The following is a 26,198-nucleotide window of genomic DNA, read 5'->3' as shown; positions in this document are numbered from 1 at the left end:
CCCTGAGCATAGCCCAGTGTAGCCTGAAACCTCTCACGACCTTAACTCTCCTCAACAAAACTCAAAATATTTCAAAACTAGGGCCAGGTTAAGGTGCTTACCCTGTATGCTTGCTTTGATCCCTGGTACCATATTTGGCCCGTGAGCACTGCCAGGAGTGACCCCCCAGGTCACTTACTCAGGGGTACTTTTTAAAGTAAGTGACTTAAGATTAAACCTAACACCACTGGGTATGGCCCCAAACAGACAGTAAAAAGAAACCGAAAAAAATCATAAAAGTTCACAATCCTAGGGGCTGGAGAGAGGATGCTTTTCTTACATATAGCTGACCCCAGTTCTATCCTGGGCACCCTGTATAGTCCCCCAGCTCTGCCAGGCGTAATCACTGAGCGCAAAGCCATTAGAAGGACCTGAACACCCACGGTGGGGCCCAGAAAACAAAGTGGGGGAAAATGTCACTCATCGTCTCTCATTTCTGTCAACAGATGTGTTTGTAGGAAATGGGTATTAATTCTCTGTTTTCTAATTGCTGCCTCTGTTTTACTAATAATTCTATTTGCAGATCCTAAGTGTCCCTCAAGATACCACTGTACTCATGAAGCTGGTGTACATAGTGTTGGTCTAACTTGGATTCATAAACTTAACAAATTTCTTGGATCAGGTGAGTTTACTAACTCAGTGTATCAGATTTTATCAAAAAGTAGTTAGGATGGCCCTGAAGAGATGGCTTGAAGGGCTCCAGCACATGCTTTGCATGTTATAACTCCAGACTCTATCCCTAGCATCTTATGTTCCCTAAGAGCACTTTGAGGTACAAGGAGTACAGGGAGATGACTCAAAAAGTCTGGAGTGCATGCTTTGCATGGGGTGCCTCAGTATTGATCCCTGGCACCAGTGTTCTCCTGGGCATGACTAAGAGCCATTCTATAACACTGTGTTTGTTTTGTTTTGTTTTTTGTTTTGTTTTGTTTTTTTTTCTTTTTGGGTCACACCTGGCGATGCACAGGGGTTACTCCTGGCTCTACACTCAGGAATTACTCCTGGCGGTGCTCAGGGGACAATATGGGATGCTGGGAATTGAACCCGGGTTGGCCTCTTGCAAGGCAAACGCCCTACCCGCTGTGCTTCTGTAACACTGTGTTAAATGTACCTTCCAGATCCCACCCCCCCCCCCCAAGTTTGGAATAGAAGTAGTAGAAAAAGTCAGTGAAACTAAATGTTGGTTCTTTAAAAGATCAACAAAAAGAGCAGATCTTTAGCTTGGCCAAGAAATAAAAACTCAGATTACTACAGTATTAATTAGTAGGATATTAACTGTTGATCTTAGAGAAATAGCTGTGTACAACTGTATACCAATTAGATGAAATTGAAAAACTATCAAAACAGATTCAAGAATAGGAAATTAGCTATGGAAAGAGAAAAAAATTGAATGGTAGCGTAAAAAGCTAGCCAAAAAGAAAACTTCTGGGAAATATGGCTTAACATTTATTTTCAGTTAAAAAAAAAATTATTGCAGTACTGGAGATTGAACCGAGGACCTCATACATGCAAAGCACACATTCTGTTACTGAACTACTATCCCACCCTTAATGATTTTGCATTTAAAGAATAAGAATAGCAGTTCTTCACACGCTCTTTTGAAAAGTAGAAGAGGAAAACCAGCTCTATAGGGCTGGCGCCAAAGACTTCCAAGGAAAGAAAACAATTTCATGAATATAGAGAAAAAACCCTCACCAAATAATTGCAAATCAAATGAAAACCCAAATCAGTAATATGAAAAGGATTATGCACCATAACAAAGTGGGATTTATCCCAAGTATGCAAATTTAACATCTAGAAATCATTGTATTGCACCATATCAGTAAGTGACAAAAATCTTATGATAATCTCAATAGATTAAGAAAAAGCACTAAAGAAAAATCAACAACCTTTCATGTTAAATATACTCCATAAACTTAGTGAAATGGATTTTGCTTAAACTGATAGACGGCTTCTATGAAAAACCCACAGTTAACACCATACTTTGTGATGGAAATCCTAATGCTTTCCTTATTTTTGGTAAGGCTTGCTGTAATAAATCACCACAGATTTAGCAATTGAAAACAATAGAGAGAAATAGTACAGGGATTAAGACATTTGTCTTTCATTCCATTAACCATGGTTTGAATTCCTGGCACCAAATATAGTCCCCAGACACTGCCAGGGCTCATTCCTCAGTACAGAGTTAGGAGTAGCCCCTAAGTATGAATGAATATATGCCCCCACACCATTTTTTTAAAAATTAAAATATTAATATGAGACAGTGTAAGTTTGGTCATATGGTTGTGTAGGTTTGAAGTCCTAGAATGATCTCACTTGGCAGAGCACTCTTTCTGGAAACTATAGGATAGAATCAATTTCCTGATCCTTTCCAGTTTCTTTTGATTTACATCGTAGATGCTTTTTCCATCCTCAAAGGCTTTATATAGTCATCCACATCATGTATCACTCGGATCTTTTATGTTTTCCTCTTTTGACTAAGGAAATTTTTGTAACTTTGTAACAGCCCAGATAAGCCAGGATAATCTATCAAGGATATCTGAGGGCCGAGGAAATATTACAAAGGGATTATTTGTAATTGATTAGTTTTATTAGCATGTTTCCTGCCTATAGAATAGTGGGGGTATAACAAACAGCTTCTGTTATAAAATTCTCAAGAATGCTTTAGATTTTCTTTGTATGTGAGAATTCACTGTAATAGACGAAGCTTATTCACAGATTTACTATGTAATCTTATCTTTTGGTTTCTGCCTAGAAGATTAAAGGATCTAAGTCATAATTTTAGTATTTTCAGACAGCTGCTTATGTAACTAAATATTCTGACTTTGTGATCTTTCTGGGTTAAGGGAAAAAACTAATAGCTACACCCGTGACTTTTCGATACACCAATGACTTTTTTTCTAAAACATGCTTCCCAAAGAATGAGTCTTATTTAGCATCTTTTGCCATTCAGATAATCTGAGGATTTCCCAAATTAATAAGGCTATATTACTTTTTACACTTGATCTTAGCCAAAAGGCCGAGAAGCAATGGGCTATATTACTTTTTTTGTGTCAGTCTTTCAATTATATTTACCATGTGTATACATATTTTTTAAATTTAATTAATTTTTTTAATTGAGTCACCGTAAGATATAGTTACAAAGCTGTTCAAGATCAGGTTTCAGTCATAAATGATCCAACACCTCTCCCTCCACTAGTGTTCATTTCCCACCACCAATGACCTCAGTTTCCCTTCTGCCTCCTCCCCCCCTTTTTTTTTCTTTTTGGGTCACAGCTGGCGATGCACAGGGGTTACTTCTGGCTCTGCACTCAGGAATTACCCTTGGTGGTGCTTAGGGGACCATATGGGATGTTGAGATTCGAACCCAGATTGGCCGCCTACAAGGCAAACACCCTACCCGCTGTGCTGTCGATCCAGCCCCATGCCTCCCCCCTTTCTTCCCCAGCCTGCCTCTGTGGCAGGACATTTTACCCTACATTTTATAAGTTGCTATAAGAAAGAAAACTAGACCACATCAAGTTGTGCTTGGAAGTCTCAGCTGAATGTTTAATTCTTTTTACAAGTTTTGCTTTCGGACTTTTCATATTAGGAACAAAACAACAATTTCTGTTCTTGCCACTGCTATATTTAACATATATTTAACAATAGAAGTCTGGGTGATTAGCAAAAACCAGGAAGTGATTGCTACTGAGTATGGAAGTTTCTTTTTCATTAATGGAAATATTCTAAGTATTTTGTGATGGATCTGTATTATTAATATTTAAAGAGTATGTGTTCATTGAGTTAGACAGTTTAAATGGGTGAATTTGTGATGCTGCGAATACTTTTCTAAAAACTTAGAAAATTGTCATGAAAGAAAAAAGACTGGAGGGAAGTGATTATTGAAATTGTGCTTCAGTTCAGAAACTTGATGTAGATCAGTTCATTTTCTGTCTTAGCAAAACTCTAGAATCTTGTGGAAAGAATATTTCTGTCCCGGGTATAATCTTTATGAAACAGTGGTCTAAAACAAGAACTTAAATTCATTTAATTAATATCTGCATAGTAATTTGAAGACCATTTTAAAGCATTAGTTACTTTTTGTGTTCCTTTATAGATGAAGAAGATAAGGATAGTTTACAGGAACTCGCTGCAGAACAGAAATGCTTTGTGGAGCACATCCTTTGTACAAAGCCATTGCCATGCAGGTAAGACTCATGTTACATACACAGATTATGCATTTTATTAATCCAGATACATATATACATTCTACTCAAATGATTAAAACTTGAGTATTAATTGCATATATGATAATTTACCCATCAGATATTTATCTAAAACTTTCCCTGCTTCAAAACAAGCCAGAAGAAGGATAAACAAATCTCATATATCTGTGGTATATAGACTATTGGATGAGGAAATGTACCATAGTAAAGGGGGAATGCTTAGATCACCCTAGACTCTGGTGTTTATTTTTTAAATTTTTTTAAATTTTATTTTGTCTTTTTGGGTTACACCGGCAATGCTCAGGGATTACTCCTGGCTGCCAGTATCAGTTATACTGTTGATATGTGTGAGTGGTAGAGCCAAATATCCAGAACACAGAATGAACAACACTAGAAGCATGAGATCTAAACTGCAACCACTGAAACTTTTTTTTTTTTTTGGCTTTTTGGGTCACACCCAGCGATGCTCAGGGGCCACTCCTGGTTCTGCACTCAGGAATCACTCCTGGTGGTGCCTGGGGAACCATATGGGATGCTGGGGATTGAACCCGGGTCAGCCGCGTGTGCTGTCCACTGAAACTTTTTTTTGCCTTTTTTTTGGGGGGGTCACACCTGGCGATGCACAGGGGTCACTCCTGGCTCTGCACTCAGGAATTACCCCTGGCGGTGCTTAGGGGACCATATGGGATGCTGGTCCATATCGAACCCGGGTCGGCTGCGTGCAAGGCAAGCGCCCTACCCGCTGTGCTATCACTCCAGCCCCCACTGAAACTTTTTAATGTACCCATCAAGTTGACAGGTGGGGAATGGTTGGGGTTTGGGATGGAATGGGGAGGGAATATGGTATAGGGAGGTTGACAGTGGTGGAAGAATTGGTGTTGAAATATATGCCTAAAACTCAACTATCAATAACTTTGTAAATCAACAGTTCTTTAATTAAAAAAAATTCACATAGTATGTCCTCTAGAAACTTATTTCTCTGTTTGTACTTGCAATTTACTTTGTTTTGACTTTTGTTTTTGACTGACTTTCTTATGTTTTAAAAATCTTTGTTTTGTTCTGTTTTGGCTTTTGGACCACACCCAGTGGTGGTAAGGGCTTTCTCCTGACTCTGCATTCAGCTATTCTTCTGGTGGGGCTCAGAGCACCATATAGGGTGCCAGGAATTGAACCTGGGTGTATGAACAGTGCTTAGTGGCAGGTGGGAACTGTATATATGGGGCCGGGGATTGAAGCCTTGTTGGCTGTCTACAAGGCAAACCCTCACTGAGATTTTGAATGAAAGAGGTAAGCTTGTTTGTAAAATTATGTGCTTTATGTGCTGTCACACAGAAGCTAGGCTGTTATGAATTTGTGAATGTGTTGGAAGGTAGGGGTGCCCACATCTGGCATTGTCTGGGAATCATTGGTGGCAGAATTTGAATCTGAGATCCCACTTGCTAAACATACACTCTACCCCTTTGAACTGTCTCTCTATCCAAACATCTTATTTTCTTTTATGCTGTATCAGGAATGAAACTAAGGCAAAGCTTCAAATGAGTCACATACCAGGTGGACCTTGTATTGAAGTTTGCAAATTTTTATTTTTGTTTTCCACACTCAGAAGTGTTTAGTCAGTTTTATACTCTGGGCCAGGAATCAAAACTGGACTCCAGACATCCAAGGCAAGTGTTTTACCATTGAGAGTAGTCCATAGTCCCTTATTTAAACTCTACGAAGTTCTGTTCAACAGTTTCTGAGCATTTTCATAGGTTGGGCATTGGGTTAAGCACATGAACTATCAGTCTTGTATGTGAACAAGAAAATCAGCAACTTCAGTGTTTCAGATTAACTGTTACAATTACAGTGAACATCTTGTGATAATGGATTCCTTATATAGCCTCTGGACATAGAAGTAACAGCTTATTTCACGCAGATTTAGTTGTGTTACAGATTTCCACATCAATACCTTTAAATTATACTGTAATATTTCCCAGATGTTAGCCAGGATCTAGAAGTTGTTGAACTTACCGTATCTCTGCTCTTGGTACTGTTTCATTTGTTGCTTTGTTTTGAAACTGTGGCTTTGTTTTTCTAGGCAGCCAGCTCCTATTCGAGGATTCTGGATCATTCCTGACATTCTGGGACCAACAATGATCTGCATCACCAGTACCTATGAATGCCTCATAAGACCTTTATTGTAGGTTCTAGTTTTTATTTTTCACATACTTGTCATTAATTTTGCAAAATCTCAGTGGAAAATGCTTTTAGTAACTGACTTGAAAATACGTTGTTAATGGGCTGCAAAGATAATACAAGGGTTAAGGCACTTGACTTGCATAGGGCCAATCCTGTTTAATCCCTGTCAGTGCCTGGGGTCGCCCCCTCCTCTATCCCCAAGCATTGTCAGGTGTGGTTCCAAGTATCTCACTGCACCTTAAAAAAACAAAAAACATGTTAGGGGCTGGAGTGATAGTACAGCAGGTAAGGCATTTTTCTTGCACACAGCTGACCTGGGTTCGATCCTCAGCATCCCATATGGTTCCCTGAGCACCTCCAGGAGTAATTTCTGAGTGCAGAACCAGGAGTAACCCCTGAGCATCGCAGGGTGTGACCCGAAAAGAAAAGAAAAGCCATATTAGTTATGCTTTGGCTTCTCACTTGATGGTTGGAAATGTGGGTATACTTCTTAAGCTCTCTGTATTCTAGGCTCAGTTTACCTACACTCCTTCCTACAATCCTTCATACTTCCTCCTACAATCAGGACAACCATGTAAGCTTCCATTACAGAAGAAACAAGAGCTAGAGAGGTAAAGTGCCCTCTCCTATCATCAGAGAAATCTTGTAAGCCTCTTACTATTATTCCAATGTTATGGAAGAAACAGTGTGGTAAAGTCAATACTGAGGATACAAGTAACACAAAATTGGGCTACAAATAAAACATCTAAGAAAGGGACTAGAGAAATAGTACAGCAGATAGGGTGTTTACTTTGCATGCAGCCGACTGGGGTTCAATCCCCAGCATCCCATATGGTCCCCCAAGCATTGCCAGGAGCAATTCCTGAACACAGAGCCAGGAGTAACCCCTGAGCATTACCAAGGGTGACCCAAAAAAACAAGACAAATGCGCTGGAGCACATACTTCATCCATAGCACCACAGGGTCCCCAAATGAGCGTCAGGAGTTACTCTTTGATCATCAAGCTGGTAATAGCCTGAACACCCATGTGAACTCGGAACAAAAACAGACAAACAAAACAAAACAACAAAAAAAGAGAGCTCTGAACTAATACTTCCATTCCCCTTAAGGAACTTATATTAAGTGTATGCAGCTGTTTCTTAGCACTCCTAAAAGGTCATTCTGAGTTTTATAAATGTGGGAATTAAGCATCTGGTTGATTATTACATAAGATGTCTAATACGATACTTTTCCCTCCTACCCTGACCTCCACTTCATTTCCTAATATTAATTTGCTGCCCTTGGAAGGTTTTTAATGATCTTTGAAAATTGATAAGGAATGCTGTTTAGAAAGGAAAATATAATTTGTATTACTTATACAAAAAAGAGACTAAAAACTTAGCAAGACTAAATATAAATATTTTTAGTAAAAATCACTAAAAATACATAGCCTTTTTTTGCCTGTTTGCTTCAGCTTTTTTTTTTTTTGGCCACATCTGGTGTTGCTCACAGCTTACTCCTGGCTCTGTGCTCAGGGATCACCCGTGGTGTTGCTCAGGGGACCCTAGGGGAGCTGAGATCAAACCCAGGTCATCTGCTTGCAGGGCAAGCATTCTGCTCATACTATCTCTCCAGAACCTCAGCTTATTTTTAAAAATTCATCTTACCTCTGGTAAAGTAGGACTTAGTTACTTCAAAGCAACGGTAGGAATCTCATCATTGATTAGGGGTTTTTTGTGCTATTCTCAGCAGTGTTCAGAGCGTACTCTTGGTTCTGTGCTAAGGGATCACTCCAGGCAGTGCTCCGGGGACCATATGGGATGCTGGGGATTGACCTGGGTCAGGTCTGTGCAGGGGAAACATCCTGCCCACTGTACTATCTCTCTGGTCCCAGTCCAGATGGTTCCAGATTATAACTATGCAAAGTACAAGTTATCTATGTTACTGCTTGACACCCTGATTTGAGTTGTTGGATTTGCAAACTCAAGAGTTTGCAAACTTTCTACAAGTGTCTTTGTGATTATTTGTAATTTTTAAGTGGATATACTTTTTAGAAATCAAACTATACTGAGGCTGGAGTGATAGAATAGCCATTAAAGCACTTACCTTTACATGGCCGACCAGTAAGTTCGATACCCAGCATCCCACACAGTCTCCTAAACCTGCCAACAGTAACCTGATTGCAGAACCTGAAATAAGTCCTGAACACTGCTGGGTATAGCCCCCCTTCAAAAAAAAATGCAGTCTTCATAGGTTTTAAGTAAATTTTGCTAGAAAGGTGGGTGCAACCATTATGTGGAGCATTTTTTTAAAAATTGTGCTGGCGTTACTGAAAACAAACAGGATATAATGATTATGTAGTGGAGACACTTAAGTAATAAAAGGTATGCAGCAATGTTTTATTTGATCGATCTAAACTATGCTTAGCAAGTGAATTATTTCATAGTTCTGGCTCTCAAAAATTTTTTTTTTTTTTTTGCTTTTTGGGTCACACCCGGCAATGTACAGGGGTTACTCCTGGCTCTGCACTCAAGAATCAGTCCTGATGGTGCTCAGGGGACAATATGGGATGCTGGAAATCAAACCTGGGCCTGCCGCGTGCATGGTAAACGTCCTACCCGCCGTGCTATTGCTCCAGCCCCTCAAAAATTCTTGAAGTTATATTTTTCTATTGCCTTGATTTTTTTTTCAAAAGAAATCTGAGGTCTGGACTGGATCAGTAGCACGGTGGGTAGGGAGTTTGCCTTGCACGCGGTCGACCCAGGTTCGATTTCCAACATCCCATATGGGGTCCCCTGAGCACCGCCAAGAGTAATTACTGAGTGCAGTCAGGAATAACCCCTGAGCATCGCCAGGTGTGACCCAAAAAAAGAAAAGAAAAAATCTGAGGTCAAAATGCTTTGACAAATGATAATGTTGGTAGAATAAGGGGATAAACTCTTATTAAAGTGATCTCTTCAAGGTACAGATGTATTCTGTGTATGAAAGTAGTATTTTTGGACTGGAGAGTTACTACATCAGGTAGTGATTTGTGACTGGGGTTTGAGCCCAACACTTCATATGGTCTGCTCAGCTCCCTTCAGGAGTAAGTCCTCAGCACATTGTTTGGTCTAAAAGAGCCTAAATAATTAAATGTAACATTTCATAGTTTCTTATATTATCAGAGGTTAAGTGTGACTTACACTTTGACACAATAAATAGTAATAAAGTAATTGGTGGACTTGAATTATTTTGCAGAAGCACCGTTCATCCAGTATCTCCTCCCCTGCTCTGTACCCAAGAAGATGTGGAAGTGGCAGAGTCTCCCCTCCGTATTCTGTCCGAAACACCAGATTCCTTTAAAAAGCATATCAGAAGTATTTTGCAACGTGGTGTTGCAAATCCAGCATTTTTGAAGTATGAGATTTGTTGGGGAGAGGGATATGCGTTTTATGAACCAACACTTGGGGGAAGAGAGCTCAGTAGGCTGGAGCATATGCTTCACACGGTCACCAAGGGAGCGTCAGGAGTTACTCTTTGATCATTGAGCTGGGAATAGTCTGAACACCCATGTGAACTCCGAACAAAAAAAGACAAGACAAAACTGGTTGCTTATGTTTTCATATTTCCTCAGTTATTTAATTTCATCTACTTTTTACTATGTTGAGTTGGAAGAACAGCATGTTTAATCAGTATACAGAGTGAGAGAATAGGTTTGAGTAGAGGCACTTAATAGTGATAAACAGGAAATCTGAAAGCAGCAGGTTGATGAGTATCTTCAATTATTATATTCAGTTAAGGAGTATAATAGTGAAATGTTTTTTTTGAAAAGATCATCTGAAAAAGATTTGGCTCCTCCTCCAGAAGAATGTCTTCAGCTCATCAGCAGAGCCACCCAAGTATTCAGAGAACAGTACATTCTTAAGCAGGACTTGGCAAAGGAAGAAATTCAGCGGAGGTAGGATGGCTGTTCTCGATCATTACTCTGACAATGTTTAATAGCCTAAACCTGGCTTCTGATTAATTTTTTTTTCCCTTTTCCTCATGAAGGGTCAAATTATTATGTGATCAAAAAAAGAAACAATTAGAAGATCTAAATTACTGTCGAGAGGAGAGGTATGTGCCAAAACTAGGGAGTAAAAACAATAGTTCAATAATATTTTTTTCACCATAAGATACTGAACCACATCAGTTAGCATCATTATCAAGGTAGATCACAGTAGTCTTGTTTTCTGTACAATTAGAAAAAGTCTACGGGAAATGGCTGAGCGCTTAGCTGACAAATATGAGGAAGCTAAGGAAAAACAAGAAGATATCATGAACAGGTCAGTGGATTCAGTTTCCTACTCAGGTGTAGTATTATAAATTATTATAACTAACAGTTTAATTTATTGGGGGAAACCAATAAGGGCCAGTAGAAGGTACTCACATGCTTTAACAGAACTGTTACTCCCCTCTGAGCTGTGAGGGAAGATAGTGGTAAGTTTTTCCGTTGTAAATTTCATCCTGTGAGGGCCTCCTTCAGACACAGATAACTTTAGTTATTATTTATACATATATATGAAATATATATTATTTCCCCTAAAGAGAGGCCTTAAGCTGAGATGTTTGCTTGCTTTTTCTAAAGGATGAAAAAAGTACTTCACAGTTTTCACTCTCAGCTCCCAGTTCTCTCTGATAGTGAGAGAGACATGAAGAAAGAATTACAGCTGATACCTGATCAACTTCGACATTTGGGCAATGCCATCAAACAGGTAAGAACAGATGCATTGTAACTGACTTTCAGTACTTTGGCTTCTTTTTTTTTTTTTTTTTTGGTAGTGCCAGGAGTAGGATCCTGGTCCTCACATTGCAAATGCTCTATAATACTGAGCTATATTCCCCACCAGTTCTTTTTTTTTTTTTTTTAATGTTCTACAGAAAATTTCCTAAAATCATTTTTTAAGAAGTGTCACTGAGATAAAATAGCACTGGGGTGATAATGATAGCTCAAAGGGCTGGATTACGTGCTTTGAATGCTGGAAACCAGGTTCAGTCCCCAGTACCACATGGTCCCCTAAGCACAACCAGGTGTGCCCTCTCCTCCCCCCCAAAAAACAACATGTTACATGTTAAGGTGAGAGGGACAGGCAAAGAATAAGTTCTCTCATGCAGGATATAAAGAAATATAGTAGGGGAATAATAATTCCCCATAGGCAATAGAAACAGTAAGCAAGAGAACTGGTTTACAATAGGAAGCCACTTGGGATGAGGGGTGGAGGAGTTGGAGATTGTGTTAATAGATTAGGAAAGGATAGAACATTGGTGGTGGAGGGAATTGGTCACTGTAGGGGAGATGGAAAGCTGAAAATAAGTGTAAAGTGCCTATTACAGAGGGAAATGGGACGTTGGTGGAGGGAAGTGGTCACTGGTGAAGGGATTAGAACACTGTATACTGAATTGCGAATAACTTTGTAACTTTGAAATTCACAGGTGATTAGGTTAAAAAAAAAATCTTTAGGGCTGGAGCGATAGTACAGTGGGTAGGGTAATTTGACTTGCATGCTGCCAACCCAGGTTCAATCCCCAATATGCCATATGGTCCCCAGAGCACTGCCAGGAGTAATTCGTGAATGCAGAGTCAGGAGTAAGCTCTGTGCATCGCCGGGTGTGACCCCCAAAAGCCAAAACAAATAAAAACTTAGAAAAGTCACAAACTACAGCTCAATTCTTTTTTTCTATTCATTGATTTAGGTTACAATGAAAAAGGACTACCAACAACGGAAGATGGAAAAGGTACTGACTCCACAAAAACCCACCATTACTCTCAGTGCCTACCAGAGAAAGTGTATTCAGTCGATCCTGAAAGAGGAGTAAGTAATACTGTCAGTAGACTATTTTAGTTGTATTCCCTTTGCAGTAAACCAAAATCAACCTTTCTCTAATTTTAAAGATTACTTGGCATTTGCATGTCAAGTAATAGCTGGTAAAAGGAGCTGTATAAGCATTCAAATGAGTATATTGGGGGACCAAAAATGATGGCTTTCCTTTTTTTATAATCTTATTGTGTGGCCAAGGTATTCCAATTAATATGTTAAATAATATTTCCGTATACAAAGTGTATGGTTCACAAAATATTAAATAACCAGAAATCTTAGTTTAGTGGAGAAAGATAGTAAGAAAGAAATCTTGGAAATTATTCAAGGAGCCTGTCTTTCTAAGGAATTAAGTTTATTCTTTGAGGGGCTGGAGTAGCACAGTAGGTAGGGCTTTTGCCTTGCACGCGGCCGACCCGGGTTCGATTCCCAGCATCCCATATGGTCCCCTGAGCACCACCAGGGTAATTCCTGAGGGAGAGCCAGGAGTGATCCCTGCGCATCACCAGGTATCGTGATCCAAAAAGCAAAAAAAAAAAAAAAAAAAAGATTATTCTTTGAGAATAGGTAGCTTTGGGAGGGTTCCAGGTAAGAATACCTTAATAAGATTGGTTCTTGGGTGTTTTGGTTTTGGTGGTAGGGCTTGAGCATCTAAAGTGACTTTCTTGATCTGGAAAAATAGGGGAGGAGAGGAGTCTGAGTAAACACTTTCCTTTGGGATATGTTAAGTTTTAGGAAGTTCAGAAAAAAATGTTTTTCCAAAAGTTACACCATTGTTAAATTAAATGTGTGGTAGGCACCATTACTGAGACCTTAATTTAGCAAAACACTTCTAATATACTTCAGCAGTCATCATTTTAAATCATAATAAAATAATGGTTATTCATTTGTTGTTCGAAAAAGTGAAATGACTTTATCATTTTTACAGGGGTGAACACATAAGAGAAATGGTGAAACAAATCAACGACATCCGAAATCATGTAAACTTCTGAAACCTTTAGGAATAGATTTAGACAACTGAAGTTATTAACAAGTGAAAGCTTAAATTAATACTGTAAAACAGATAGCATTATCTAATTTATAAAGAGACATTTTGGATGAAGTTTGGTGTGGTTGTTCATTATTCTTATACTTTGTTTTATACTCGAATGGGTGAGATTTTCAGCTGCATACTCCCTGATGTCCATGAATTCTATTAGCAGTAGCAGCATCTGACTCTGAAAAGGGACAGAATCCTAGAATTCAAAGGAAAAGACCACACAACATACTAGGCAGCAGCTTATTTTAATTTGAACACTTTCTTCTGAAGGACACTCCTCAGTTCAGTTAAACATTTACATTTGAAATTTTTTGGGACAGAGAACCATAGTTGCAAGGCCTACTCCTAGATCACTTATTCAACAGGCAGTATTACCTTTCAGATCTGAGTTTGGCTCTGTCCTTAGTTCCTAAAGTATAATTTAGTGGGTGTATATAAGACCTCAGAGGGAGAAAGAAAGAAATAGCTTGGTATTAGCATATGATTTTGTTCTCAACTAGTTTTATGTAGCTTTAAAAAAAAAAATTGGGGGAAGAGTACAAGGGCTGAGTACAGATGGTAAGGTGCTTTCCTTGCATGCGTTGGCCCTAGCTTGAATCACAGCACCACCTATTCCCAAGCACTGCCAGGCAGGTCACTTCTGAGAAGAGCCAGGAGTAGCTCCAAACCTCCGCACCCCTCAAAATTATTTCTTGCAGTGCTGGTTTCATACTCATTACATATATGTAAAATATGCATTTACCATGGAGCCATGCCTTTTACCTGCCAATGAGTTCTGAAAGGTAATATGAACCTGTCTATAAATGTTAAAAGACCAACTAAAAGCCACATGGTTAGGTAGATAACAGGTAAGAGGTAAATGAGATTAGACATGCGTGAGAACATGTTTAATGGCTAACAAGCAAAGAAACTCTCATGAAACCCAACTGTTGTTTTATCTAGAAGTGCTAATTCATCTGCCTTCTGTATCTATCAGTTTTCCACTTACACAGAAAACTCAGTTAAAGTAATTGTTTCTACCAGGAGACTATCAATAGTTTGGTTCATATCAAAAATAGGTTAACAAAACTCAGTCTTAATTTGTTTCTATCTAGGATATTTTTCTCAACAGAGTGGGTCCATCAGTTTCCATCTGCCAGGTAATAAGAACAGATTTAATTATCCTTTAATCATGATTTTATTGATATAGTACCGTCTTTTAAAGAAAAACATCTGCAAGTTACCTAAACAGATCAGTTCCCTGGGAGCTGAGCTAGTTAGTTTAGGAAGAGAATGAATATATATCCTGACCTGACAACCAGTTTTAATAACCTGGAACAAACTTGCTTGGGAGATAAGGAGTTAGTTCTACTGCTTACATCATTAAAATTGATTGTATTTTGGAATTAATATCCTGTAACTCAAAGAACATGATTCCTTTATCTAAATCAAGAAACACTTAATACAAAGGGATTTTAAGCCAATTTAAATATCTCATGCATGATAATAAGCCATAATACTATTTTCCATAATCAGTTTTGCTTTTAAATTCATAATTATGACTCAAGACTACAACAGTAACCCACTGTTCTATGGAATAAAACTAACTTTGTATAACTTCATTTGTAACAAAGAATTTTTAAGTCATTGATGGTGGCTTTAAGTGGGACAACTTATCTATACTTAATTCCATAAAAATACCTTCAAGTACACTGCTGTAATGTAATACCAGCCACACAGAATTTGATACCAACAATTTTACTTTAGAACCACCTATATGAATTACAATGTAGCTTTCTATTGGCTAGTCTGCAGCAGGTAGTGAATGTGAACCCATCCAGTCCTTGTGCTTTCTGCAAAACTTCATAAGGCAAAAATAATTAGTTGAAGCTTTCTTCACATAGGAATTTCATTCTACTCACAGAAATAACAAAGCATATTTCCAAGCTGATGAATATAACAACCAAGTTTTCCCCAATTTCACCATAAGAATTAACAAACTCCAAGAATAAATTATAAAGGGAAAATGCAAAGTGGGTATCTTTCAAACCTAGTTATTACCAATTTTATGTTTGGTACTTTTGAAACAATCTGTACTCAGACCCATTACAGGAGTTTGAAAATAAGTAGACTTGTGAATTTATACTAGATGTTATTAGACAACTTGTACCACCTTCCTCCCCTCCACTGATCCATAATTGAGGTTTTCAAATAGGTGGGTGGTACCAGTTCAACTTGACCATGGTACCTGGGAGCCCACAAAAGTCATCCAGGTAGCCGAAAAAGTGCTTGCAAAGAGTTTCTTGTGCTTTTCCTTTAACTCCAGTACAAAGAGCCCAAACCAAATTTTCAGATTCTTAATTTAGTTTTTAAATTGCTTGTCTGTGGATGTCTTCTTATTCTCAGGCAAGATTCAGTAGCATTTAAGGGCTTCCAACACAAGATAAAATAGTGGGAAAAAAGCCAAACCACTGAAATAGAAAAGACAGTCACTAGCCATTGGCCTGATCTCAGACTTTCATATTTTAATATAAAATATTCATACAGCTTACTATACCTCTGCTAGCCGAATACTGTTACTGATAAACTCTAGTCAACAGAAAAAATTCTCTCTTCCAATATCTATGAACAGAAGTTTTAAGTTCAAACACTATTGGGATGTTGCTTTAGGGTAGGGAAATGTTGGATAAAGCAGGCAAGGAAACAGCATTCGATCCATCATCAAATCAGATCACATTATCTGAAATCAAGTCTGTAGTCTTGTGAGTGTTCCTCTCGAAAGGTATTTTTGTTGCAAATTACCCTGACTGACTGCTGTTCCTGTGCTGCAGTCTTCTCCCGCACTAGAAATAAACAAGTCTCCAGTCTTTTGTAGTTGTGACTTCTTCAGTTAAGAGTTAAATAATTAATGTTGTTCTAAAGAAGAGTTAAAAACCCAAAGTGCAGGCTAATGCCATGCCATCAGAGTGTCATGTTTCAGGGAGCTGGTTAATATCTGTCAGTTTGGTATCATTCAGAATTGCCCGAATTCTCTCCAAAGAGTCTGCTTGCCGGATCCGCTCTAACTGCACCTGGAGAAATAATACAATGCGATTAAGTGCTGATAGCACCAATGTTTCCTAGTTCACTTTGGTTAGTTTAGCAGAGATAGAACAGATTAATTCCACATAGAATTGTCACTTCCAAGAAGACAGCAAGAATGGTTAAATTTGAAAGCAATTTACCAAGGACCGTTAACAGACCTAGTATAAGGTGCTGGGACTATGAACACAAATGAGACTTAACCCTTTAGAATCCTCAGTTGAATTATAGGGGTTATAGGGAGTTTAAATGTTACTGTAGGTATTCCATCAAATACCAAGGCAGCAATGGGGTTTGGGGAAAGACACTAGCACTGCTTGGGGACTACGAGCATGTAAAGTACATGTAAAGGGCAAACAAGCTATGTCTTAAAGGAATAAAAAGGGTAATGAAACACAGATGCTTACTATAAGAAAATATACTGTGGCCAAGAAACCACAATTTTTTAAATTTTGTTTTTAAGTATAAAATGTGAGGCAAAGAGGAACAAAATGTAGGAATAAGTCTGGTTGGGAAGGGTTTGCCTGTTATGTCAAGTAGTTAATTAATACTCTATGAAGCAAAACTAGAAGGGTATTAGAGGGAAAGGAAAAAGGTCTGAAATATAAACTCTGACTTGAATGGCCAAGCAGATATTTGTGGCCAAGGTTGTTGGCAGCCACAGTCTCTAAACTTTCATTTTTAGTTGTCAAGTTGGGAACTACGAGTTTCTCAGGAGTACAAAGACCCTCCCCACCTCCAATCCCCAACCCCACCTCCAATCCCCACCTCTGATCCCCAAGCCCCCGTGCTTCTAGAGGTTCCCCAAATAGCTCACCTGAAGGGTTTGAGAAAGCTTAACAAAATCTCTCTGAACTTGTTCACTGACATCTAGTTCTGTCTGCAATCTCTGGGCTTTGTTCTTCTCTTCAAACATTAGTTGTTCAACAGTAGCCTGAAGGTACAAGTTTTAAATGAGAATGTCAGAGAACCCTGGGTCAGAACTACTTAGGAAATCTAGAGGCTTGTAGTTTTCAAACACCAAAGTACACTTGCCCCGTATTCCTATATTCCATTAATTACCTTTTAGAAATCAAGGATGCAAGTCCTAAGCTACCTGCTCTAAACCCAGAATTGAAGATCGTGTGAAAGAATAAAAAAATATGTGATGCACCTCCTCCTCCACCTGACATTCTCACCCCCAGCAATCCGGTGACAGCAATGAATCATAAAAAATAACAGACAGTGGATTTTTTTTTTTTATAATTACAATGTCCTCAGTAAAGCATCTGCCAGGAAAATTCTCAATGAAAATGACCCCAGCTATCTCTAATCTCCCTTACAGAGGTAACAACAGCAGGGCTTTGTGGGAGTCTTTCTAAAAACAAATGGTTATTGAACACGACCTCAGTGTTTTTCACTTAAAAGTATGACCACACAGTTGTTGAGGTTTCTAGGAAACCACCCCACATTTTATGACTACTGAAATACCAATTAATTTCCAAATATATAATTACTTCAATTAATACATGTTGACTGGTTAATTTCACGTCTCACATCATTTCATTCTAACTGGATTAAACTAAATTCAAACAGCAAGTACAATTCAAAGCATTACAGACAAATTAAGTGAACACCCCTTTCAAAGCCAAGCTTCTAACTATAGGCAGTACCAAGTTTTGCTCATGGCCCTTTTAGGCATTTAGCCAAATGCCTAAAATGTTTACTGGCCTCCGACACAGGTCTGCACCTTAGCAAGTGTGCAGATCTGTCTGAACTCTGATGAGATCAATTAACTTCTATAAGTAGCAAGACTTGCCAACTTTTAAATACTGCACTAGTCAAACAATAATAAAATTTAAAAGGTAAGATGTAATTCCCCCTGCTTAGTACTGCTTTTAAATTAAATTACCAACAAAAATACCACCTTAGGGGCTGGAGAAACAGTACACTGGGTAAGGTGCCTTGCATGCAGTCAACCTGGATTCAATCCTTGGCACTCAGATGATCCCCTGAGCATCTCCAGAAGTTATTCCTGAGCACAGAGCCAGAATAAGCCCTGAGCACTGCAGGTATAGCCCAAAAAGCCAAAAGGAAAAAATATATATGTAGAAAGATAAAGATACAGATATACACATGTCACCTTTGCAGCAGTCTCTTTCTTTAACTGTTCTTCCAAAGTGATTTTCATCTCCTGAAGGCTCTCAAGCTGTTGAGACTTCTCTTGTAATGTCACCTCCAGCTGTGAAATTAGCAAAGAAAAAGTATAGAAACTGCCTGGACAAAACTGTGGTCTAGAGAATTACACTCAATCCCAATGTCTTGGACACAGTTTATGCTTGAATGTTTAGATCTCTGTAGATCTTGTAACTTTCTTTCATGAAACACTTATTAGTTTCTACTGTATTTTAATATCTAGGATGGAGAAATCAAGAAAGATATGTAAATGATTATAGTATGTAAACATGGAGGAAGAAACTAATTCTGCCAAAATGTTGGGAAGGACTTTCTTAGAAATATGGTGAAGATAAAAAATTTATGGGGAAGTGAAAGGTGGTAAGGGCGAGACAGGTAGAGAGCTCCTCAAAAGAGGAAGCATAAAGAATGAGCTCACGGGCAGGGAGATAGTACAGAGGTTAAGTCACTTGTCTTGCACAAGGCTAATAATGGTTTGGTCCCTGGCACCTCAAATGGTGCTGCAAGCAGAGTCAGGAGTGATCCCTGAGCACCAAACCAGGAGTAAGCTCAAAGGACTGCTGGGTGTGGCCCAAAAACCAAAGCAAAAAAAAAAAAAAAAAGTATCTATGTCAAAGACAGTTCAATTGACTGAGTGCATGCTTTGCATGCAAAAGGGTCTGAGTTCTATCCTGGTACTGCATGATTCCTGAAATGAACCAATTCAGAGCATGTAACTAGAGTAGTTACATGAGAACTGCCAATTGTAGCCTAAAACCCGAAGAGAAAAAAAGAATTCGGGAACTAGTGATTTTGCCTGCCCTATAGCATGATATGCCAGGGCTCTGGAAGCTACGACTGAGGAGCAGGATGTCGTGGTTGGACTCCAAGTGGAGTGGGAGACTGGAGAGATGGCGCAAAGGGTTGGAGTACATGCTTTGCATGTGAGAGCCCTAGGTTTGATCATGAGTCCCTAAGCACAGCTGGGTGGGGTGCAAAAATAAACAGATAGGAAAAGAAGGATTTGATCTTGAATATAAAGGGAACCTCTGGATGTTTTTTAATTAGACTGAGACTTAATTATTTGTAATTTTTGAAGCTCACTTTGACTTCACTATGACAATAAATTGGAAGGGGGCAAGTTTTTGAGCCAAAAAAAGAAGTTAGAATAAGTCAAGGCAGAATTGAAGTACCCCACAAAGGCAATGTGAGTGGAAAGAATGGGGCACATTTAGGTTGCTGGTAATTTCTGACAGGGCAATCTTGACAGTAAAGTACAGGCTGAAGCCAAACTACTGTGGGGTAAAGGGTGACAAGGAGGCTAGGCAGTGCATGTTTTATAAATGATGTGTTTGTATTTATTTATTTGTGTATTTGGTTTCTTAGCAACATCCAGCTCAGGGATAGACGGAACCAAGGTCAGCCATGTACCCTCCAACTGTGCTATCTCTTCAACCCCATATTACTTTTGAGATTATTCTTTCAAGAACCATGTTTATTGAGGGACATAAGTGCTGGTAGCTTGACAAGTGCTATCCAAAGAGAAACTTTTATCCTCTTAATAGGAGGCACCTTACTACTGTATACTTATTAGAAAAGACCAGTTAAAAAGTGTAAATTCAAGGCTCATAATCAACAGGAAAGCCTGAAAAGATGACTGAAAAAGACGTGATTCAGACCTTCTGCCTGCTGCTCTGCCACTCGAGGAGAGGTTGCCTTGGGCTGACATCACTGTTTGTACTCCAGAAGGGGGACAGAGTCCCTCCGTACCGGGTGGGTCCCAAGAGCCTCCACATCCCACCTTCATCATTATTAAGTGTGCAGCTGCTTATGTGGGTCATGCAACAAATTTATCTACTCAACAAATTACATGCTCCCAATTGTTTTCTGTCAATCAGAATGGGCAGAGAAGAAAGAGAGGAATCCCCAGAATATTCCTCAGCATCTTCCAGGGAATCTAACTACAGTCACTAGAAAATCAAAAGGGAAAACATGTAGAAAGTCCACTAAGTTCAGTGAATGAAAACAATATGACCAAAGACATAAACAAAACCAACCAGCTCAGTAAATCCTCAAACAATGTCTTTAGTGATCTGATGAAGGTGTTCAACAAATTCAAAGTGATGGCAGTTAGCAAAACTTAAGAAACTGTTAAGAGTTGAAATGAGAAAACTACTATAGTCAGAAACGACAGAAATGAAAAGCATGGTAGATATTAAAAAAACTCAACAGAAATTCTGAACAGCAGAATAAAAGTTGAACCAAAGATCAAGGAGTTCCAAGATGAGGAGGAAACCACTAGGGATAGAGCAGAAAGTGGAAACTAGTCTGAAAAGAAATGAACAGCACACCAGAGAACTACAGAATGAGTTCAAGAAGAACAGTGTAAGAATCACTAGAGAGAGATGCCACAGCAGCTGAGTTATCACAGGCAGCCCTGGTCTCTAGGTCTCGATCTGTGGAACCTTCTCAGGATAGGGACAGGCCAAGTCCACGCCATGTTGGAAGGAACAGTGTTCTACACATACACAACCTCCTCTGACATACAAACAGCTCAGCTTTGAGCAATGTCCAGCTGATGAATCATTTCAGTTCCACAGCTCCCAGAGTACACAACTGTATATGCAGCAGAGTGACACCTCTAAATTTCACAGTACTGACAACCCAGTAGGAACATAGCAAATTACATGAGAAAGTTGCATAGAAGTCCACTCAACTTAATGAGCAAAACCAGTAACATTGAAGACTAACACACAACACCTCAGTAAATTATCAATGACTTTAGCTATGCCATTATGAGATACAAGTTATAACAAGCAACATAAAGTTAATTATTTTGTGCCTGCTAAGGGGGCAGGCTTGGGAGGTGTTGGGGGAACCTGGGGATACTGACACCGGTGAAGGGAAGGTAACACTGGTGGTGAAACTGGTGTTGGAACACCGAGTACCAACTTTGTAAAATCATGGTGTTTGAAGTTTCAAACATGAAAAAACAAAATCATCAGTCCTTGAAGAACAGGAAGGCAGATGTGATAAAACACACACACACACACACACACACACACACACACACACACACACACACACACAAATAGTGGGACCAGGGTGATAGTAATAGCAGGAAGGGCATTTGCCTTGCATGTAGCTGACCCAGGTTAAATCCCCAGTACCCCACATGGCCCCCTGAGCACTGCCAGTGGCAATTCCTGTGTGTAGAGCCAGGAGTAACCCCGAGCACTGCCATGTGTGAACCAAAAAGCAAAAAAAATAGAAAAGAAAGAAAAAACATCAATTAGATTTCCTCACAGTTGAGAAATATAGGTACCGGGATCCAAGAGGCTTAAAGGGTACCAGTAAAAACAGATCTACCTAGGACAACTCCAAGATACATTAAACTCAAAACAAAAAAATCCAGATAGACACAGACTACTGAAAGCAGTACGATAAAAAACAAAAACTTATATACACAAGTAAGTCTGTAAGATGTATAGCAGATCTATCAAGTGAGACTTTATGAGCCAGAAGAGTATGGAAGAAAATGATTCTGTTTACTCAACAAAATGAACACCTCACCAAGAATCTCTGTCCAGCTTTATCTTCATTCAGATCTAAAGTAGTGATATATTTTAAATATACTTTATATACTTTCATGGACAGGCAGCAGCTTAGGGAATTCATAAACTTGAAAGAAAACAGTTTTGCAACAAGTATTAAAAGAGCTCCTTTAAAGGACAAGAAAAACTTCTCAACAGGTGGCACTGAGTATGGTACTCACTAATGGTGCCTAAAGGTGCTCTCTACTAGATTAAGAAAAGTTTAAAACATAGCAATCAATCATCACAAAATAGTTTTTCTTGATTTATTGATTCCATTTGCCATTCCTGTTTTGTTGGAACAAGTAATATGAAATGAATTTGTAATATGCCTCCCAAAAGGGGGCAAACTGGAGCAGTGGGAAGGGAACCTTGGAGACACTGGTAGAAGGAAGGGAACATTGGTGGTGGGATTGATGCTGGAATACTGTATGTCTGAAACAATTCTATTATGAACAAATTTATAAACCATGGTGTCTTAATAAAGGTTTTTTTAAAAAAAGAATATACTATGACTGAAACCCAGTCATGAACAATTTTGTAACTGTGTCTCACTGTAACTGAATTAAAAAACAAATTTAAAAAAAATGATGTGAGAGATTCAGTCAAAAATCACGAGTGCATTAATAGGAGACCTGTCACAGAGAAATCATTACTTTTTTTCTGAAGAAATAATTTAAAGAGAAGCTGAGACAAAAAAGGAAGAGTAAGGCTACAAAGTCAATGATCGCTGTGAGAGAGAGGATGAAATGGTAACTGTAACAGTCATTGTGAGTAAAGGTCACTGCATCAACAATGAGGCCAATATACTGAATAAGGCCATTTACCCAAAGTGTTCTAATTGTTAAAGAGAATGTTAGAGCACTGGCAGAATTGGCTTCCATAACAACAGTGGGGGTGAGGGGAGAGTGGGGGAGGGGGAGGGTGTGGTGTGGGGGAAGAGAACAGCAAGAGAACTGTAAACCAGTTAGAATGCATCATTTCCTGTTTATAAAAGATTCTGTATATAATTCTACGTAGCATTTTATAGATATCATATCACAAGCATTATCTTACTATAGTGGAAACTCCAGGCTACAGTCATATCTTAGTCTTCCCTGTCCTTCCTTTTGTCCATGACTTCTTAAATTTTCTCCATTTGTGACCCCCTTTTTAATCTGAAGAATGCAACACAGGCAATTATGGCCAGAAGTGCCAGGATTCATTTAATTACACATTCAAGTCTGAACTGATTCAAGTTTGAATTGATTTCTGGCTACTGGGCACTCAGAAATCTTTTATTGTTGCTCCCCGCCCCCCCATTGTGATTCACACATTTAATTATTGACCCACAACTTAAAAAGTGAGAGTTTAGTCAACACATGGCCTGGCAAAGCAGGCTCGATAAAGGTCTCAACTTGTATCATCATGCCCTTATCCTTTGTCCTGCTCCCTCTAGATGAGAATTCCTTAAAAGCAAGGACTTTGTCTATTTTATTTTATATATCTTGAATTTAACACAGCCGGAGTCAATAAATAATAGTTGCTAACAGAATCAACTTGAAACTCATGACACTCACCTGTCCTTTTTCTACCTTTATTCTTTCTAATTCAGCTTTTAGGCTAGAAATGGAGGCTAGACGAGAAAAAGAGAGGCAAGTATTACCATGTGTTATTATGCATTAGAAATTTTTTGTCCTTGAAATACCCCTATCACAAGCTCAGTCTCTTCAAAGAAGTCATACAAACATAAACAGTGAGGGGGACAGGAATATTCAACTAGACACTTTTCTAAAAATCATTCCCAATCAGTACCATCACCAAGCTCAGGTAATGGCACATTTTGTCATAAAGTACCTCTCTATAAAATATCTACATAACTCTGTGGGATGGACGGTGAAAAGATATTTATGAAGAACATTATCAAAGTCCTACAAGAAAATGACTCATCTTATGTCAGAAAGTTATCAGCTCTCCTATCAAAATAATCATTTTTTTGGTTTTTGTTACTCATAATTACTGAATTTATAAGGACATCTAGGAAAATGACCTATTTATTATTTTCTATATTTTTGTCTTCTATATATTCCATGACATATATTACTTCATATAATTAAAGTTGTAGTGCCTCAAATTTTAAACTACATCACTTTTATCTTCACCTATTTCTTCCTTGCAGTTTTCTATTTCTAGCTGCAGAGTTTCTTCAAGATTTTCTTTTAAACACTGTTCTGCTTGAATCTGCTCTTTCAGAAAAAGTATTTCAGCCTTCAGCTTTTCTTCCATGTGGTCAGCTGCTGTCCGCACATTAACAATGTTCTCACGGTATTTTAATACCAACTCCCGGAGTGCCTGGATATAAGGGGAAAAAATGGTTATTAGGTTTGTAGATGTGACAGAAAACAAACAACAACAACAAATGAAGCTAAAAATCTGCAACCAGAATTTCAGATGTTTTCAATGGCTGGAAATCTAAGACTTGAACTCTAATGCACTTAGGGTTTCAATAGACTCAGCCTTCCCATGTTTACATTCGATATGTTTTAATTTTTTTTTTTTTTTTTTTGCTTTTTGGGTCACACCTAGCTGGCGGTGCTCAGGGGACCATATGGGATGCTGGAATTCGAACCCAGGTCGGCTGCGTGCAAGGCAAACGCCCTACCCGCTGTGCTATTGCTCCAGCCCCACATTCAATTTGTTTTAGAAAAGAGACATTTCCAGTCAGTACCTACGGTGAACCATCTATTTCCTTTCAGAACAGTCTCATAAGAACATAAAAATAAAAATATTAATTGATTTACAACATGAGTCATTATGAATAGCTGGGAATTTCTACTATTACCTGGTTAAATTTGAAGTTAGTGAATAAGGACCAAAACGAGTAAAACTCAGAGACAAGTAAGTTTAAGAAGATATATTTCATTTACTTACTCATTTATTCTAATATATGTTGAAACATCCACCATCAGCAAAGTATTATGCTATAAGCCTGCCATGGGGGTTGGCTATGGGGTGGAAGGGCACCTGGGAATACTGCGAAGGGATTACATTGGAGGCACATAACGCAAAGAATGTCTATGACGAACAACTGCTTTTCTATAATACATTCTGCTAAGGTCTTTTATTTCTCTAAATTTAGAATATTTTGGTTATTCAAAGAAACAAGAAAAAGAATAACAAAAAAAAAAGAGGGCAACTGATAAACTGTAATCACAAGGAAAATCACCTTAAGGTTACTGAAACGGGTCAAAGAATCAAAGCCTCTAAACTAGATAGTTACATCCTTTAAGGACTGTTGTTAATCCCCCCACCCCTCGATTTTGAGCCACACCCAACCAGGGCTTGATTCTGGCTCTGCACTCTGGTATCACTCCTGGTGGGACTTGGGGGACTGATATGGAATGGATTGGTGACTGAACCTGGGCCGGCCTTGTGCACAGTAAGCATCCTACTCACTGTACTACATCTTTCTGACCCCAGTATTCTTGCACTTTTTTTCAAAAAAGAGAGAAATCAAATCTCCAGAGCATATGAAAGAGAGGCATTTTTTCTGCCAAAGGAGAAAAAAAGTTTTTTTTTCCATTTTATTTTTTATTTGGGCACCGTGATTTACAATGCTGCAGATAATAGTTTCAGGTATACAATGTTTTAACTCCAAAACCAACATCACTATCAGCAATCTTCCACCAATATCCTCAGGTGTCCTCAGGTGCCCTGCACAACACCCCCCCAATCCCCACACCCTCTTTCCAGAAACATTCTTTTGTTTTATTTATAATTAATTAATTAATTATATTTTGGTAATGGATCCCCGTGAGGTACAGTTACAGACTTACAAACTTTCGTGGTTACGTTTCAGTCATGCAATGTTCAAGTACCCATCCCTCCACCAGTGCCCATTCTCCACCACCAATGGTCCCAGAGTGCCTCCCTCCACCCCCACCTCAACCCCCCACCCTGCCTCCGTGGCAAGGCATAGCCTTTTCTCTCTCTCATTTTGGGTGTTGTGGTTTGCAATGAAGGTATTGAATGGCCATCATGTCCGAATGGCCAAAAAGCACATGAAACAATGCTCCTCATCACTAATCATCAGGGAGATGCAGATCAAAACAATAATGAGATATCACCTCACACC

The 26,198-nt window shown here is 38.8% G+C and overlaps 2 protein-coding genes across 2 annotated transcripts in view; one reads left to right on the top strand and one right to left on the bottom strand.

Annotated features, from left to right (window-relative positions):
* NUP88 (nucleoporin 88) overlaps positions 1 to 13,340 on the top strand; it is a 36,831-nt gene extending 23,491 nt beyond the window's left edge. Inside the window, exons 8-17 of the mRNA XM_055133827.1 lie at positions 563 to 661; positions 4,139 to 4,229; positions 6,325 to 6,426; positions 9,642 to 9,800; positions 10,216 to 10,341; positions 10,434 to 10,499; positions 10,628 to 10,708; positions 11,011 to 11,137; positions 12,117 to 12,235; positions 13,167 to 13,340. Coding sequence (XP_054989802.1) covers positions 563 to 661; positions 4,139 to 4,229; positions 6,325 to 6,426; positions 9,642 to 9,800; positions 10,216 to 10,341; positions 10,434 to 10,499; positions 10,628 to 10,708; positions 11,011 to 11,137; positions 12,117 to 12,235; positions 13,167 to 13,230 — 1,034 coding nt within the window. The 3' untranslated portion in view covers positions 13,231 to 13,340. The remainder of the gene's footprint in view (positions 1 to 562; positions 662 to 4,138; positions 4,230 to 6,324; positions 6,427 to 9,641; positions 9,801 to 10,215; positions 10,342 to 10,433; positions 10,500 to 10,627; positions 10,709 to 11,010; positions 11,138 to 12,116; positions 12,236 to 13,166) is intronic.
* A 163-nt stretch (positions 13,341 to 13,503) lies between these two features.
* RABEP1 (rabaptin, RAB GTPase binding effector protein 1) overlaps positions 13,504 to 26,198 on the bottom strand; it is a 116,985-nt gene continuing 104,290 nt past the window's right edge. The window contains exons 14-18 of the mRNA XM_055133825.1: positions 24,226 to 24,415; positions 23,644 to 23,699; positions 18,460 to 18,558; positions 17,155 to 17,271; positions 13,504 to 16,327 (exon numbers count right to left, since the gene is read on the bottom strand). Coding sequence (XP_054989800.1) covers positions 16,226 to 16,327; positions 17,155 to 17,271; positions 18,460 to 18,558; positions 23,644 to 23,699; positions 24,226 to 24,415 — 564 coding nt within the window. The 3' untranslated portion in view covers positions 13,504 to 16,225. The remainder of the gene's footprint in view (positions 16,328 to 17,154; positions 17,272 to 18,459; positions 18,559 to 23,643; positions 23,700 to 24,225; positions 24,416 to 26,198) is intronic.

This window comes from Sorex araneus, chromosome 3 (genome assembly GCF_027595985.1).
Source record: "Sorex araneus isolate mSorAra2 chromosome 3, mSorAra2.pri, whole genome shotgun sequence".
NCBI lineage: Eukaryota > Metazoa > Chordata > Mammalia > Eulipotyphla > Soricidae > Sorex > Sorex araneus.
This window is presented reverse-complemented; position numbering and strand designations above follow the sequence as displayed.